Source organism: Anolis sagrei, chromosome 3 (assembly GCF_037176765.1).
Source record: "Anolis sagrei isolate rAnoSag1 chromosome 3, rAnoSag1.mat, whole genome shotgun sequence".
Taxonomy (NCBI): domain Eukaryota; kingdom Metazoa; phylum Chordata; class Lepidosauria; order Squamata; family Dactyloidae; genus Anolis; species Anolis sagrei.
Genome location: NC_090023.1, coordinates 168805537 through 168823310, shown reverse-complemented (window position 1 = coordinate 168823310; position 17774 = coordinate 168805537). Strand labels below are relative to the sequence as shown.

At 42.1% G+C, this 17774-nt stretch overlaps 1 protein-coding gene across 1 annotated transcript in view; it reads left to right on the top strand.

The window, feature by feature from the left end:
* CTNNA3 (catenin alpha 3) overlaps window positions 1-17315 on the top strand; it is a 1221152-nt gene extending 1203837 nt beyond the window's left edge. Inside the window, exon 18 of the mRNA XM_060768919.2 lies at window positions 16837-17315. Within this exon, the coding sequence (XP_060624902.2) occupies window positions 16837-17124 (288 nt within the window). The 3' untranslated portion in view covers window positions 17125-17315. The remainder of the gene's footprint in view (window positions 1-16836) is intronic.
* The last annotated feature ends 459 nt before the right edge of the window (window positions 17316-17774 follow it).

The window sequence follows — 17774 nt, the reverse complement described above, 5'->3', positions numbered from 1 at the left end:
GTCTTACATGCCCTGCGCGAAGCTGGTAAGTCCCACAAGGCACGGATTTCAGGTGGCAGAGTATTCCAGAGTGATGGTGCCACTGCTGTAAAGGCTCTGCGTCTGGTTGCTGTTAGATGCAAGGTCTTGACATTGGGAATTTCCAACAAATCTTGGTCCTCAGAATGGAGGGATCTCTGGGGTTGGTAGGGGGTGAGGCGGTCCCTCAGGTACATCGCCCCCAGACCATGAAAGTCCTTAAATGAGAGCATTCAACCCCTCCCCCCCCCCAACTTGGTTGCTTCACTACATCAGCTATTGCTGCAAGTAATGACAGTGTGAATAAATTGTCAATATTTGCTTAAGATAGTGCTGGCAGTTCTGGAGGGTCTCTTAATTTTTTGCATCTCATAGACTTAGCATAGGGATTAGGTTAACCAGTTAAAATTCATGAGTAAACCAGTTTTTTTCAAAAATCTGAAACATTTCGGGGGGGGTTGAACCCCTAACCCCCCCCCCCCCCCGCTACAGGCCTGTGTGATACATGTGCTGCATTTGGGGATATATTGTGCAAAAGTGAGGAGCACAGTGAAATGCCAATGAAATGTCAAGAAACACGATATTTTCCTGGTCCTATATAATGATTTACAAGGAAGTCATTGTGAATGTATAGGACTGGAAAGTAATATCAGCATTTTTAGACTCACATTTAATTAAACTCGTGAGCTTGTTTGCTTCCTCCTTTCCTAATCTTGACAAGATTCTATAATCTTTTTCACATTTCTCGATTGCACTTTATTTCCAAATAAGCATCTTTCTTCTCGCTACTCATGATTTGCTAAGTGATAATCAGAGCCAGTCTGGTACTGCAATAGAGCAACTGGAATGTGTTAGTTGGGTATGGTATCAAGCATACTGTGTAAAAACAGATCTTGGAGCTAGCAGAGGCCGATGGTAACAATGCCAAAAATGGCTGTTTATCTCACTATATTACCAGTTAAGGGCATCCTGACTTCGTAAAAAAAAAAGATGTTATATTGTTTATTGCTTCAGTTTCCTGCCATTGTATGAAGAAGAAATCTACTTAAGAAAAAAATGTTTAGTTTGTTCCTGTGGTGAGGATAACTACTGTGAACTGTTCTGTGACTTTGTTATTCTTAGTGAATGAACTGTTATCATTTTTTACTTTTGAAAAGCACAACTGACTCAAGAGTATTTTTGTTCATCAGGACTTGAGTGCAAGACCAGACTGCATAAGAAGAGACTAGTATATACACATCCACACAGTGCTAGTCAGAGACAAAATTGTTGAAGCGCTGGCATTTCTCATCAAGGATATCAAAATGCTGCTGCGAATATTTATTTATTTATTTATTTACTTTATTTGTATACCGCTCTTCTCAGCCCTTAGGCGACTCACAGCGGTTAACAACAGAACAGCAAAAATTCGATACTACAATAACACGGTATAAAAACTAACATCATAACACCTTATACAATAATATACAATTAACAACAATAGCCATTCACTAGCGTCTCATCCCTAAAAACATGATCCAGATCCGTCATCCATTGTTCCATTACTATGTTCATTACACTCATTGCACTGACTATTTGAACGCCTGCTCAAACAACCAAGTCTTCACTTTTTTGCGGAATACCATTAATGATGGTGCTAGTCTAATATCCGTGGGAAGGGCATTCCACAGACGAGGGGCCACCACCGAGAAGGCCCTATCTCTCGTCCCCGCCAGCCGTGCCTGTGAGGCAGGCAGGATCGAGAGCAGGGCCTCCCCGGAAGATTTCAAAGTCCTGGTGGATTCATAGGCAGAGATGCGGTCGGATAGGTATCTTGGGCCGGAAACGTTTAGGGCTTTAAAGGCCAACGCCAGCACTTTGAATTGAGCCCAGTAGCAAATTGGTAGCCAGTGGAGTTGGCGCAACAGGGGGGTTGTATGCTCCCTGCCTTCCGCTCCTGTTAGAATCATGGCTGCCGAACGTTGGACTAGTTGAAGCTTCCGAGCCATCTTCAAAGGCAACCCCATGTAGAGAGCGTTGCAGTAGTCTAAACGGGATGTAACCAGAGCGTGGACTACCGTGGCCAAGTCAGACTTCCCAAGGTACGGGTGCAGCTGGCGCACAAGTTTTAGTTGTGCAAATGCTCCCCTGGTCACCACCAAAACCTGGGGTTCCAGGCTCAGCGATGAGTCCAGGGTCACACCCAAGCTGCAAACCTGTGTCTTCAGGGGGAGTGCGACCTCATCCAATACAGGCTGAAACCCTATGCCCTGTTCGGCCTTGCGGCTGACCAGGAGTACCTCTGTCTTGTCTGGATTCAATTTCAATTTGTTTGCCCTCATCCAGACCGTCACAGCGGCCAAGCACCGGTTCAGGACCTGGACAGCCTCCTTAGTAGCAGGTGGAAAGGAGTGACAGAGTTGGACATCATCTGTGTACAGATGACACCATACCCTGAAACTCTGGATGATCTCCCCTAGTGGCTTCATGTAGATGTTAAACAACATAGGAGACAATATTGAGCCCTGAGGAACCCCACAAGACAAAGGTTGTGGTGTTGAACAGGGGTCTCCCAGTAACACCTTCTGAGATTGACCCTCTAGGAATGACCGGAGCCACTGCAAAACAGTACCTCCAAGACCCATCCCCGCGAGGCGTCCCAGAAGGATACCGTGGTCGACGGTATCGAAGGCCACTGAGAGGTCCAGAAGCACCAACAGGGACACACTCCCCCTGTCGAGCTCCTGGTGCAGATCATCTACTAAGGCGACCAAAGCTGTCTCGGTACCATGTCCCGGCCTAAAGCCAGACTGCCGGGTCTGGATAATCCGTGTCTACCAAGAATACCTGGAGTTGTGAGGCCACCACACGTTCCAGGACTTTCCCCAAAAAGGGGAGATTGGAAACTGGCCGATAGTTGTCAAATTTAGTGGGGTCCAGTGATGGTTTTTTCAACAGCGGTTTTATTATAGCTTGTTTTAAGCTCGCTGGAATCTTGCCTTCCCGAAGGAAAGCATTAACCACCACCTTAACCCACTCAGCCAATCCCCCTCTGGCTTCCTTTAGAAGCCAGGATGGGCAGGGGTCTAGGATGCATGTGGTTGGCCTCATTCCTCCAAGTATCTTGTCCACATCCTCGGGTTTCAGCAATTGAAATGAATCCATCAAAACTGGACAAGCAGATGCTCGTGTTACATCCTCAGAGACTGCCATTAACATGATATCCAGACCAGAACGGATCAAAGCGACTTTGTCTGCAAAGAACTGAGCAAAAGCTTCACAGTGAGAAGTCGAATTGTCAGGGTTCCTACCTTGAGTGGTGGGATTTAAAAGGCCTCTGACAATTCGGAACAGCTCAGCCGGACGGTTCTTTGCAGACGCAATAGTGGCCGCAAAGAAAGCTTTCTTTGCGGCTTTTATTGCCGTGGCATATGCCCTTAAAAAGGACACAAACCGTGTTCAATTTGGCTCGTTCAGATCCGAACGCCACACACTCTCTAGTTCCCTCTTCCTTCGCTTCATCGCTGCCAGCTCCTCGGTAAACCAGGGAGCTGGTTTAGCTCGGCTACTTGAGATGGGACGTTCTGGAGCGATCGTGTCAATTGCCCTAGTCATCTCCCCATTCCAGAGAGCGACCAGGGCCTCGACAGAGTCACCTACCGAGGCGGCGGGAAACTCCCCAAGAGCCATCAGAAATCCATCCGGATCCATAAGCCTCCTGGGGCGGACCAACTTAATGGGTCCTCCACCTCTCCAGTGTGCCTAAATCTGACCTGGAAGTGGTCGGTCCATGGCAACAGAGAGATGGTCAACTCCTCGACACCGCCACCTTCCTCCCATCCCTGGCAGAAAACCAAGTCCAATGTATGTCCTGCACTGTGAGTGGGGCCAGATACTTGTTGGGACAGCCTCATGGTTGCCATGGCAGACATGAAGTCCTGAGCCGCTCCTGAAAGGGCCGCCTCGGCATGGACATTGAAGTCCCCCCAGCACAAGGAGCCGCTGAGACTCCAATGCCAGGCTCGAGACCACCCCCGCTAGCTCAGGTAAGGAGACTGTAGTGCAGCGAGGTGGACGGTACACTAACAGAATCCCTATTCTGTCCCGGTCACCCACTCCCAAGTGGATGCATTCAAAATTTATTGACTGCGGGATGGGGCCCCTGGTCAGAGGGATGGAATCTCTATAGACCACTGCAACCCTGCCTCCCCACCCTCCAGATCTCGGCTGGTGCTGCACGGAGAAACCTGGTGGGCAGAGCTGGGTCAAATTCACGCCTCCAGCTTCGTCCAACCTTGTCTCCGTGATGCACACCAGATCTGCCCGTTCATCCATGATTAGATCCTGGATGAAAGTTGTTTTTCCATTGACAGATCTGGTGTTCAACAGCACCACCTTCAATCCAGAGGGACCGCCATCCTGGTTACACCAATTTACCATATCAGGAGACCGGTTTGGAATTACTAATGTTGTTACACGATCCCTAGGCCGAATTAATGGTCTCCTTTTCCCGCATCTCCCCTTCCCCACCACCACTTCTATGGGGGGCCCTCGGCTGGCGGAACACCTCCCCTCCTCCATGCCGCATTCCATATCCATAACCTCAACTTGTGTTTCATTGTTGGTTATTTGGTTTGTTGGGATCTCACTTTGCCATAATCTTCTGTTCCCTTTATCTCCCCCTCTCTGCTCTATTGTTTCCCAAGATCTCCAGCCCGCTTCGTCCCCTGCCCCTTTCACAGTTAATTAACAGTATGAGCAATATATGATTTGCCCCAGTGATGGAGAATATATTACTCTGATGGTAATAGAGATTTGGTGAATATGTTTAGTGGATCATTCATTGAAGGGAGTAACCCTTCCAGGAAAGTGACAGAATCAGCATTCCTTGAACAATTTGCTAAGCTCCCAGACTGAAAGATGGATCCCACACCTCCTGGCACACTGCAATAGTCTAGAGATTTAATCTATCTATCTATCTATCTATCTATCTATCTATCTATCTATCTTAAAAAAAACTGGATTTGGGAGGCTAATCAGGGACATGTCCCGTGGTACTATATAAATAGCTGCCGTAACCTTAGGGAAGACATGGTACTATGATAGGGATATTGTACAAATTATCTGGATTAAATGAAAATGGTGATGGGGGCAACTAAAATGATCAAGGGTCTGCAGAACAAGCCCTATGAGGAGGTGTTTAAAGAGCTGGGCAAGTTTAGCCTGTAGAAGGCTGAGAGACGACATGATGGCTATGTATAAATATGTGAGAGGAAATCATAGGGAAGAGGGACCAAGCTTGTTTTCTGCTGCCCTGGAGACTAGGACACAGAACAATGGCTTCTAACTACAGGAAAGGAGATTCCACCTGAACATTAGGAAGAACTTCCTAACGTGAGAGCTGTTCAGCAGTGGAACTCTGAGTCCCAGAGTGTAGTGGAGGCTCCTTCTTTGGAGGCTTTTAAACATAGGCTGGGTAGCCATCTTTCAGGGGTACTTTGAATGCAATTTTCCAGTTTCTTGGCAGGGGGTTGGACTGGATGGCCCATGAGGTCTCTTCCAACTCTATGATTCTATGATTCTATCCATTTTCTTGCAGTTTTAGTTCTGAAGCTATTAAATGAAAAAGCCTTAACCTAATGATAACTAAACACTTCCTGCTCACTCACTATATATCCAGGTCTAAATGGCTGCCCTAAAATGTCATAGTACCACCTCTTCTCTATGGTCACTACAGAATGCCAAAATAGTGGCTGTGCTTGTACAATGTACAATGCATGATATACAACTGCAATGCATAATAGAGAGTGCACATCTGAAATGCGTAACATGTGGTGCACAAGTGCAGTGAAGAACTGCAGACAATGTCAAATGATATGCACAATGTGCAGAGGAACATACTCTTGACATAACTGGATTTCAACTGCTATCAGCAGAATACGCACCTTATTTAATAGTGATTTCCTTTTTGGCCCTGCCTGTGTAGTGTGACTTACACTGCTTGCGGGAAAATGTGACTCTTTGGGGCTAATACTGTTCTGGATTTGGAGTTCAGAAGATCACACATTGGTCCTCAATCTCCTCCTGTCCACCCCAAACTATATTATTGTGTCTTCTGATGCAGTTCTCATCATAATTGTGTAAAGTAAGCAGAAACTGATAACTGGTTAGCTGAAATCTCCAGCTTTTCAGAATCATCCTAAATATCACCCACTGGTGGAATGAGGAATGAAGTGCAAAACAGAAGAGACCATTGGACAGGAAATCAATACAGCACACAGGTGGAAAGAAAACCGTTTCAGTTGAAGGAACTCCTCCTTTGGCATCATGAATTTGCTTCCTTCTCCATACGCATATCACACATATTATGAGCGTGCTCTTGCTATTAGTTCCATATTTTTACACACACTGATTTTTTTTTTTTACACTGCATAGTATCAACAAGGCAAAATATGTCTTTGAAGAGTTCTGGAACTAAATGCATTTAGAAATGTGTCATTTAACATATTTCTTCAAAACAATAATTAGCAGAATATTCAGAATATAGATGTTCAACTTCCTAAAGCATTGTGGACTAATATTGTAGACAAATGACAATTTAGGAAGAGTGAAAAGAACATCACTGTGATCTTCTCCATGGAGGAAAGGTTATTCAGTGGATTTTGCAGTGTACATTCTATAAGTAAGAGGACACTGAAATACAAGAGGGTGCCTTTCACTTGAAAGTAATTTCTCCATAAGGGGTTACCACTCCCGTGATCTGTTCTCACAGATCTGTGAAGTGTCCTTGAAACATTTCTATATGCAGAAAAATGTCTAATCTATCACTTCAAAGAAATACTGGGAAGAAGAGAATAAAATAAATCCTTAAATGGAACCACAGTCTAAAGCTCTGTCAGCACCATAAGATAATGATCGGCCCTTTTCTACTTAGGGCTGCTTCCATTTAACCTGGCAAATTATGGACATTTGAGCTGTTTGCAGAGAAAGTGCAAAAACAGGCAGTTGGACACCACAAGGTCAAACCTTTCTCATTATATTAATTATGGAGTTGAGAAATGAATGGCTATTCTCAATTCTCGTTAGAGTAGAATAGCAATAATTTGTAGATGAATAGATATATGATCTTTTTCAGTTTTCAAAGAGGACAGAATGCCAAAATAACAACTGGATATATGTTTTGACAAAACAGTGGTGGCCATAGGTTTTTGTTTAAAGCCATACTTGCCCTTACACTTTGCAATCTGTACACACTCCCTCTTGTCAGTGCCAAAGCTTGATTACATTTTTAAACAATTTTCTCATTAAAAAATCAGAAACTCTAGCAATAAGAGATTTTCTACATGTTATAGAAAGAACTCCTATAAAATGAGCAAGCTTTTTCTTCTTCCACCAAGAATTACAAGATGGGTTTATTTCATCTGTGGAAGGACAGGAGCAATAAAAATTTGCTTGTGAATTGGAGGTGTAAAGCCAATACCTTTTCCTTTTTTTCTATCATTTTTAAAGGAAATTTTTATCCCAGGATTCCAGATGGCACAAACTAAAAGACAACAAAGCATACATTGAAGAACCATCAATAACTACAGACATACTCTTAAAACTTGTTAGTAATTACAACAACACACTAAACTGTGCTCAAGTAAAATTATTGTTTAAGACTGAAAAAACAAGAGCAGTGGTAGATTTTATTTAATCTGTACTCGGTGCCTCCCCTCGCTTTTTTGGCCTTAGCTGTGTGTTTTTTCCTACCCTGCTGCCTTCCCCTGGCTCCTCTTCTTGCTGAACATTTTCTATGTTAACAAGACTTTAGGAGAATTCATATTCCTTGTCTTCACTCCTGTAAACATTTAATTAATATGCATACCTCAGAATAATGGATGCTTCTGGAGAAATCTACATACTGTTTCTTTTCACTCTTGTTTGTGGTTTATAGTTACTTGATTTTGGCTAGTTTTAACTATGTTTAGCTTCCGCCAAATTCAGTTACACATGTACCTTCTGCTTCAGTTGTACTCCTTATGGTCTGCCCCTTTTCTCTTACAGCTTCCCTTCTGTGCCAGAATCTGCTGCAGATATCTTTTTTTCTGCACTAATGGGATTGCATAGCAAAATATAGTCAGTTTATCTTTTAAAAAGCTATCATATTGAAGTAACAAAGTGAAATAAGAGACCAGACAACAAAAATATGGAACAAAGGGCAACCAAATTACATGTACAAGGGACCAACATTTTTTAACATATTTGAAATGGTATTGTTCCTATAGACTTAAGGCTCTACCCATAAATAAGCCTAAATCATTTCCCCCCAAATGCATAATAATATCTGAAGGGAATCCCTTTCTTTCTTCAAATATCAGAGGAAGAAGAGTATTCCAATGCAGACTCCATCTTCTCAACCACTCAACAATAATGGAGTGGCCAAAGCCCAGCTGTGAGCCGAAATAGCTCTGACCAGCCTGCTTTGCCACCCAGAAGACCATGCTATGAACACAGTTCAGGATCTGACTTCTCCCAGAGCCAAAACTAAGAATGAATAGAAAAAATGTTATTTGTTCCCCCCCCCCCCCTTTACCAGGAGAGGCAGAATATACCCTTTAAAGGCCTGAGATAACCACCTCCCTATCCACTGGATGTCCTGAACCCCCGTAGCATCAGCCATGGAGGTTGCTCCAATTCTAAATCAGTGTGCCCCAAATTTTTCTTCTAATATACCAAAGGCTTCTAAACCCTTGCTGGTCACACTCCAAAACTGAAGCTTAGTAAGCAGTAGCCCATTGCTATGGCAAAATAAATAGCCTGGCAAACAAGCCCTTACTTGCATGAAGTTATGCATTGCAGAGACTGGATACACATCCCTCAAAGCGGAGCTATTCAGCACTAGGTGCCCTTACTGCCTATTACAGAGAAAACCAGCTGATCCCTAACCCATCTAAAACACAGACATGTGATTTTCATCTCAAGAACAGAGAAGCATCCCGAGCTCTGAGGATCACCTGGGAAGAAATCCCACTGGAGCATTGCAGCGCACCCAAATACCTGGAAGTCACTCTGGACCGTACTCTTACCTACAAGAAGCACTGCCTGAACATCAAGCAAAAAGTGGGTGCTAGAAACAATATCATACAAAAGCTGACTGGTACAACCTGGGGATCACAACCAGATATAGTGAGGACATCTGCCCTTGTGCTATGCTATTCTGCTGCTGAGTATGCATGCCCAGTGTGGAACACATCTCACCACACTAAAACAGTGGATGTGGCTCTTAATGAGACATGCCGCATTATCACGGGGTGTCTGCGCCCTACACCACTGGAGAGGTTGCGCTGTTTAGCCGATATTGCACCACCTGACATCCGCCGGAAGTAGCAGCCAATAGTGAAAGGACCAAGGCAGAGACATCTCCAGCTCATCCCTTGTTTGGATATCAGCCAGCACGTCAATGACTTAAATCAAGAAATAGTTTTCTAAGATCTACAGAGACACTCGCTGGAACACCTCAGCAAGCGAGAGTCCAAAAGTGGCAGGCTCAAACCCAGAACCTCAGTCAATGGCTGATACCAAATGAGAGACTCCCCCCTGGGCACACAGAAAACTGGGCGACTTGGAAGGCACTGAACAGACTGCACTCTGGCACCACGAGATGCAGAGCCAACCTCAAGAAATGGGGCTACAAAGTGGAATCCAGAACATGCGAGTGTAGAGAAGAGCAAACCACAGACCACCTGCTGAAATGCAACCTGAGCCCTGCCTTCTTGCAGCAACACCAGAGGCACTCCAAGTGGCCAGATACTGGTCAAAGGACATTTAGTCAACTACCAAGCTTGCAAACTCTGTTTTGTCTGTTTGTTAAAATTTGTTAAAAATGTAATACAATTGTCTGGTTGCTACTGACACGATAAATAAAATAAATCACACATTCTTTTAAAAATTCTGCTCGATACTACTACATGCGAAGTTCACTTGCCCAATGAGTACTTCAAAGTTGCAGAAAATGTCCGATTTCCTACAAATGAAAAATTTAATCTTACTGATGAAGTCTTACAGTTTCTAACCTGGCAGACGGAATAACTGGTGAAATATGTCTAATTCAATTGCCAGAAAAGCTAGCCTTGTAGTGGGGCCTTCCATTTTTTTATGAGCAAGGAGAACCCCCAGGTGATCAGAAAAAACGTGGAATTGCTGCATTAACCTGTGGCACTGCCCTGAGCCAACTTTGCTGATAAATAAAAAAAATAATCCAAGTAGTACGCAACTCCACCTGATTTGGATAAAAAAATGTGTGGCCCAGTCTAGAAAGGGGCTAAACTTCTCAAACACACTGCATGGAACAGAACAATCCATAGACAAGGCCCTGTCAATGTAGAAAAAACATCAAATGAAAATCCCAAAAGAGGAAAATTGCTGGGATGTACAGATAGCCAATTATGCCAATTGCACCCAAGTTTTCAAGGTCATATAATGATCTTAATTACCGATACTCAGTAAATAAATACTAGGCTGATCTTTATTTGAATTAAATCACCAGCAAGGGCATATTGGTGACTGTTAAGGTTGTTGTGTCTTTGCAGGGGTGAGGGAAGTATATCCACACTAACTACCCTTTAAGATGGTCAGTTGAGCTGTAGGCTTTTAATAGGTATATATTTTTCTGCAAATATGTAAAAAGAAGTTACACCAGTGTAAATGCACCAAAAAGGATTTCCACGCTGGGTTCAATGGCCAAATCTAACACAACCACACAGCCTCAGTGGCTTCATTCGCCACAGTCCAGCTCAGTCCAGATTAGATCTGCTGAAGCCTAGTGAAGAAGATGAAAGTTGACAAATGTTGTTGGCTGTGGTACTCTGGTTTACTGACAGAAATGGATGAAACACACTTCTATACCTAGGAAAAAGGAGACTGACATTCAGCTTTGAATTATAGTTTGTAAAGCTGTATCCCCAATTGATTCTGTTTATTAGTCTTGTTCTTTTATATATTTCTTTGCATTCATAAAATGGACACAATTCTGTTGTAAAACTGATATGCTGGCAAGTTGTGATAAGTCACTTTGGGTGACCTATTAGCTGTAGTTTGGATCATTTCATCTTGAGAAACATGTCATTGGATTATTTATTTTTAATATTTTCCAATATTATTTCCACCTCTACTTTCACCTCTACTTTTTATGAAAAATCCCAGAGTCTCGGCAGCATGACAGGAAAAGTCTGGGGAGCCATTTCGAGGCTATCTGATACCAGTAGTCTATGCCTAATATTTTCCTATCCACAGACTGTTGACACAGGCTCATTTGCTGGATTTCCAGCCACACAGAACTCCAACAAGTAATGCATGCATGGAGACCTCATACCATCTTTGTCTCGCTACATCATTCAAAGGGGCATAATTATAGTGTCCAAATGATTACCAAAAAGTTGATTTTCATCTCTGGTTACCTCTTTGAGTTACATATAGTTACCCCTAACTCTGTGTAAGCATGTGTAACTGAAATGACAGCTTATTCTTTCACTGTCTATTCACAGCTCCCCTTCCCTCCCACTATTTGTTTCCCTAATATCAAATTTTAGATGGCAAATTCCTTGGGAAAGGGGCCTGTCCTTTTGTAGTCTGTAAAAAAAGGTTTCTGCATTAGAAGAGAGAAGTCACACATCTCTTTAAAAATGGCTTCTTTTTTAATCACTTGCTTGGGTTCTAATATTTGAAAATGAAGGAAACTTATATTAATTAGAGAGGATAAATGTAAATAAATAATTCACTTTACCTTCTGGTACAACAAAAAGAGCAGGTGTTGAAAATTTCTCTGACTGTGGGGAAAATAGTGGGTTATACACACATTCTCTTCCTGGCTGATTCAGGACACAGTTTCATCTCAGAAATTGGATGCTGCTGGTAAAATGTCATTCCAGGAGTATCTCTGAAAGATTAACTTTGAGGCTCTGTGAAAAAAAATACTTTGTCAATTACGTGTGTCTGTGGGTTTTCATTTCATCAGATCCTCTGGTTATTATGTTATGAGACCTTGAAGAAGTTATAGAGAATAACTGGGAAAGGTTGTGTGGGGGCGAATCTAAGTGAACATTTTTGCTTAGAATATTATATTCTTGATAAAACATTACTTAGGATGTAGTAGGACAAGAAGCTGAGGGCTAAGCTGTAAAGTGTGCAAAACCCTTGACTGCACCAGAAATCACTACAATTCACATTCATATCAGCAGTCTGGCTAAAGAAATGATTGTTCAGCTTTACATTTTCATTTCTGGATCCTCCAATAGATAATGTTTTATATGGGGTTATCACTCAAACATAAATAGTAGCATTGTTTTACCAACATTTCACAGATGAAAAGAAAGAAACATCATAGTGAGGTCAAGATGAGAAAGTTATGAGCGGAGAACACACCAGCTAGAAGAGGCTGCAGCAGATTGCTTTGGGCTGAGTCCAATGGGAAGAGCAAAATCCCCTCCCTATAATCTCTCCTCTCTGGCCCCATGTTGGATGAACTGAATACATGTAGCTTTTGCACTTTGAACTCAGCTTCCAATAACTGAAGTTTTTGACTGCACAATACTGATGACAATGCAAAGTCAAAAGGTGTAAGTAAGGAAAGGAGATGGAAACTGGGACATTTCTGAACTGTCCCTGTCAAATCAGGACAGCTGGAGGGTACAAGGTGGAGGTAGTGGGACCAGGAACAGGAGTATTAAGATTGATAGTATCACTTGTCACCCTACTCAGATATTTCTATTCTCTCTGAGCTTAGGTTCAGTAGCTGGTGAAGAGGTAGATTTTCCACCAAAGAGTATATGCTGTATCATGTCTCAAATAAGAAAAAAAAAAAAACCCTCCAGCCCAGATTTCTGAAAATGAAAATTTATGGATGATGGACAAGATCCAACAACATTTCTGGTAGAGCATTAATCTTTGTCAGCATAGTTCTGCTGGGGTTCTCATACAACATGGTTGCATAGCTCGATGGCCAGTCAGCTGGGGAAAATGAACACTGCTACGGTTTTAGACTTCCAGAAAAATTGGTAATGCCTATTCCAGAGCCCCCGGGTGGCGCAGTGGGTTAAAGCACTGAGCTGCTGAGCTTGTTGATCAAAAGGTTGCAGGTTCGATTCCGGGGAGCGGCGTGAGCTTCCGCTGTCAGCCAAAGCTTCTGCCAACCTAGCAGTTCGAAAACATGCAAATGTGAGTAGATCAATAGGTACCACTCCGGCGGGAAGGTAACGGTGCTCCATGCAGTCATGCCGGCCACATGACCTTGGAGGTGTCTACGGACAACGCTGGCTCTTTGGCTTAGAAATGGAGATGAGCACCACACCCCAGAGTTAGACATGACTGGACTTCATGTCAGGGGACTACCTTTACCTTTACCTATTCCTTGGATGTGCAGCTTACATGATCTGGGAACATCCTCTTCAAGCCACTAATTTTTCATGGGGTTGTACTTCAGCATTATCAAGTTAAGGTTGGGTGCAGGGAAAGTCATTGTGTAAGGTTACATTACTCATTGTTCAAGGTTACACCAGCATATGTCAACAACAAGATCCCAGCCTCCAAACGCAACATCATTGCTTCTCATCTTTAACTCGGTTCTTGATGATTTGTGAAAAAATTGTGTCAAAAATCAGCATACTGTGTTAGAAACCTGCACTTTATCTAAATTTTTAAGGGAGGAAAGTCTTTTTGCACATGAAGGAAAAACCAGAACACAGTATTTTTTAATAAAAGTATTCAAATGGAGATACATTTCTAAATTGAAACTGTCAGCCTTATAATTAAATATGAACACAGTGATTCTTTGAAGCATTGGAGTTATTCATTCAGGTCACTGATATGAATTACAGTAAATTTATCCCTTGCCAATTTTTCAGTGTGAAATGACAACAGCATAGGCAACTTAAGCGGAAGGAGAGATCCATAACACAGGGAAAGGAGTGCTAAAGAATTTTAACATTCACCAGGAGACCCATACACAAGATGAGATATGATGCATTTCAAATGCAATGGAGTCCACATTGGAAATCATCTGCTTTAAGGAATGCTCACTACTTTATCACATTGTTTACTATGAATATATGTAGAATTTCCTCAGCTTCTCCTACTCAGGTATTTAAACAAAATGTAATAATAAAAATGAGAATGTCCATCCCAATTAACCATCCTGTTCAACAGAGTTAGAAACTAAATACTCTCAACTAATGAAAGGAAGCCTAGTTACATTTGGTGAGGATACAGATTTCATACCCTTGATGGAAACCACACTGTGCTCCATATATTTTTGAATTTCAATTCTCACGGGTCTTAACAAGCATGGTCCATGATAGAGAATGTTTTTGGATGTTCCGTCTGACAGTATCTGGAGAACCACATGATCTTCATCTCTGATTTAGACAATAATAAGAAGTGCACATATGCACATATCTTTATGCAAAGGGCTCAGATCAAGAGCCACAATCCAATTTACTACTACTACTACTACATATAGAATCATAGAATAATAGAATCAAAGAGTTGGAAGAGACCTCATGGGCCATCCAGTCCAACCCCCTGCCAAGAAGCAGGAACGTTGCACTCAAATCACCCCGACAGATGGCCATCCAGCCCCTGTTTAAAAGCTTCCAAAGGAGGAGCCTCCACCACACTCCGGGGCAGAGAGTTCCACTGCTGAACGGCTCTCACAGTCAGGAAGTTCTTCCTCATGTTCAGATGGAATCTCCTCTCTTGTAGTTTGAAGCCATTGTTCTGCGTCCTAGTCTCCAGGGAAGGAGAAAACAAGCTTGCTCCCTCCTCCCTGAGGCTTCCTCTCACATATTTATACATGGCTATCATATCCCCTCTCAGCTTTCTCTTCTTCAGGCTGAACATGCCCAGCTCCTTAAGCCGCTCCTCATAAAGCTTGTTCTCCAGACCCTTGATCATTTTAGTCGCCCTCCTCTGGACACATTCGAGCTTGTCAATATCTCTCTTGAATTGACAAGCTCGAACACTTAGGTCAGTTTGAAACCAGTATAGAAGAAAGCTGTTTTGCTGTGTGTCTGATTAAATTCTTAACCATAGAACAAATTTGAGGCCTCTGTTGTGATAACACATAGACTGGGGATGAGTTTGAACCAGTTCCAAGAGCTACAATAGTGTTGGCTTATCAGCCATGAAGAATGCATTTTTTCCTCAACTTCCTCCTCCAAACTGCTCATGTGCTCATTAGTGGGGTGTGATGTGGTTTATATTACAGCATGCAGATATGCATTGAGGACTTCATTTTTTAATTTCTCACAACTTTGCTTGTTTTTTTATTAATGGGCTTAAAGTGTGCTACACTGTATTTTTGTGGCATGCATATGCTGTGTTTTCAGCATAGCTTGAAGCTGCATTAAACAACCAGTGTAGATGGGGCCTTTGAGACACATGCACTTAGCCTAGACATAAGAAGAAGTGAATTGCTTATATGCATTTACTTCCCCTCTAGAGCAGGTAACAGGTACTATTATTAAATAATCTGATCCATGCCACTCCATCTGCTGAGCAAGATCAGAAAATAGTGTAGCCATTACCCATTTCCTTGTACTCCTTATTTCCAGTTAAGGAGAAAATACTCAATCAGATGCTTCTATATCCTTAAGTGGAACTGGAAATCTGGCAACAAGGCCCATTTTGAGGGCAATAGAAAGTAATGGAGAAAAGGCAATTGAGTGTAAAAAGTTTAATGTATAAGCCTGGTGTAGATTTTTGGATGGCCCTGTTCTTCCTCAGGAGAAACTGTCCAAAATCCGATATCATCATCTATGCAATGTATACACACACACACACAGGCAGTCCCCAAGTTACAAACAAGATAGGTACTGTAGGTTTGTTCTTAAGTTGATTTTTTTTGTAAGTAGGAACAGATACATTTTAAGTGTAATTCCAGCTATATAAACGGTTCTGGTCCAACGTACCTGTCTGAATGCATCTCCCCTTATGAGCCAAGTAGTTTTTTAAGATCTGCTGTGGAGGCCCTGCTCTTGATCCCACCCTCTTTACAAGTGTGATTGGTGGGGACTAGAGACAGGGCCTTCTCAATGGCAGCCCCTTGGCTGTGGAACTCCCTCCCCAGTGACATCAGGCAGGCTCCATCCCTTATGATCTTCAGGGGGGAAAAGCTAAGGACCTGGCTCTGTCCGCAAGCATTGGGAGAATAAGACATTACAGATTTTGACACAGTCTAGACAAGGATTATGAACAATGATTATGTATTAATGGAATCAATAACTTTATATGTTTTAATCTGTGTTATTTATCTATGTGTTTTATTTGCTCATGTGTTTTAACTGTTTTGTAGTTGGATGTGGTATGTTTTTATTGTTATGTTCATATGCAGCACTGAATTTTGTAAACCACCTTGAGTCCCCTGCAGGGTGAGAAAGGCGGGATATAAATGAAATAAATAAATAAGCAAACAAGCTTTGGATAGCATAGTGAAGGGTTAACACCCCATTGGTGTTTCTTTTGCTTTCTCTGCCCCTATTCAGAAGATTTCCCTTCACTTTCTGTTCCTGTGATAATTGGATTTTGAAAGATTTCGCTTACTGTGGAACTAAGGATTGGTGATAAAGCCTCAGTGGAGACACCCTTTCCCCATGATAACTCTTCCAGCAGTGAATTTCCCTTCCTAGGGGGTAGATTTATCTCACTTCCTGTTGTCTCACCCTCATTCTTAACTTTGAGTCATTTATTGCTTCTTTTCTTACATCTAATGCACACAGAGAAAAAAGATTAACTACATTTTAAATGCTTGCTTCTGATTAAAGCTAGCCTGATTTCTGAAACTAACAGTAGTGTTTCTGATTACAGCTGGACAGTGTGACTTCACTAATTCAGGCTGGCAAAAACTTGATGAATGCTGTGGTGCAGACAGTGAAGATGTCCTATATCGCCTCTTCGAAGATTATCAGAATTCAAAGTTCTGCTGGCCCACGACACCCTGTGGTGATGTGGCGGATGAAGGTTCCAGAAAAGAAGCCTTTGATTAAGAGAGAGAAGCCGGAGGAAATCTATGCTGCTGTCAGAAAAGGTTCAGCTAAGAAGAAAATCCATCCCATTCAAATCATGAGTGAATTTAGGGGAAGGGAAATAAACTGAAATTATTATTCTTTTCACTGCACTGGTTTCCTACACCAAGAGGCTGTTGATTTAATATACAAGGATCACCTCTTTAATTCCCTAAGTACAACACTTTTGTGGTTCACATTATCTTACTTTGTATGTTTTACATTTACAATGTGATAGGGTGTTTCATTTTGATGTAGCGAAGAAATCAGTTTTTCAAATCACTTTTCAGTTATTTCCTCCACATCTTTTAAGATTATTTCTTTCGTATGTTTTTCATATCGATCACTCACTATTTATATATGAATCTAATAACGTAGAACACCGTGTTAGCAAAACACTGAATCTGGTTGTTCTAATGATGGAACACATTATGCCGCATTTAATACTTAATAGTATTTGATGTTCAAGGCATTTTATGTGTATTATTTCCCAGTATTTCTCTAAAACACTATCATATCTCTGTGTGGCAATGTAATACTGAGACACAGAGTATCACTAAAAGAGTTCATGGTTTTGGGACTTCATTGTTCATGCTCCCATGCATTGTAGTATAGTAGTTTTCACATATGCACCTGCTACTATATATTTATCAAATTAATATGACCAGATTTTTGTACGTTACCAATTCATGGTCTATGTAGATCAATAGGTGTTCTTTAAATATTAAGTATTAGGCCTGG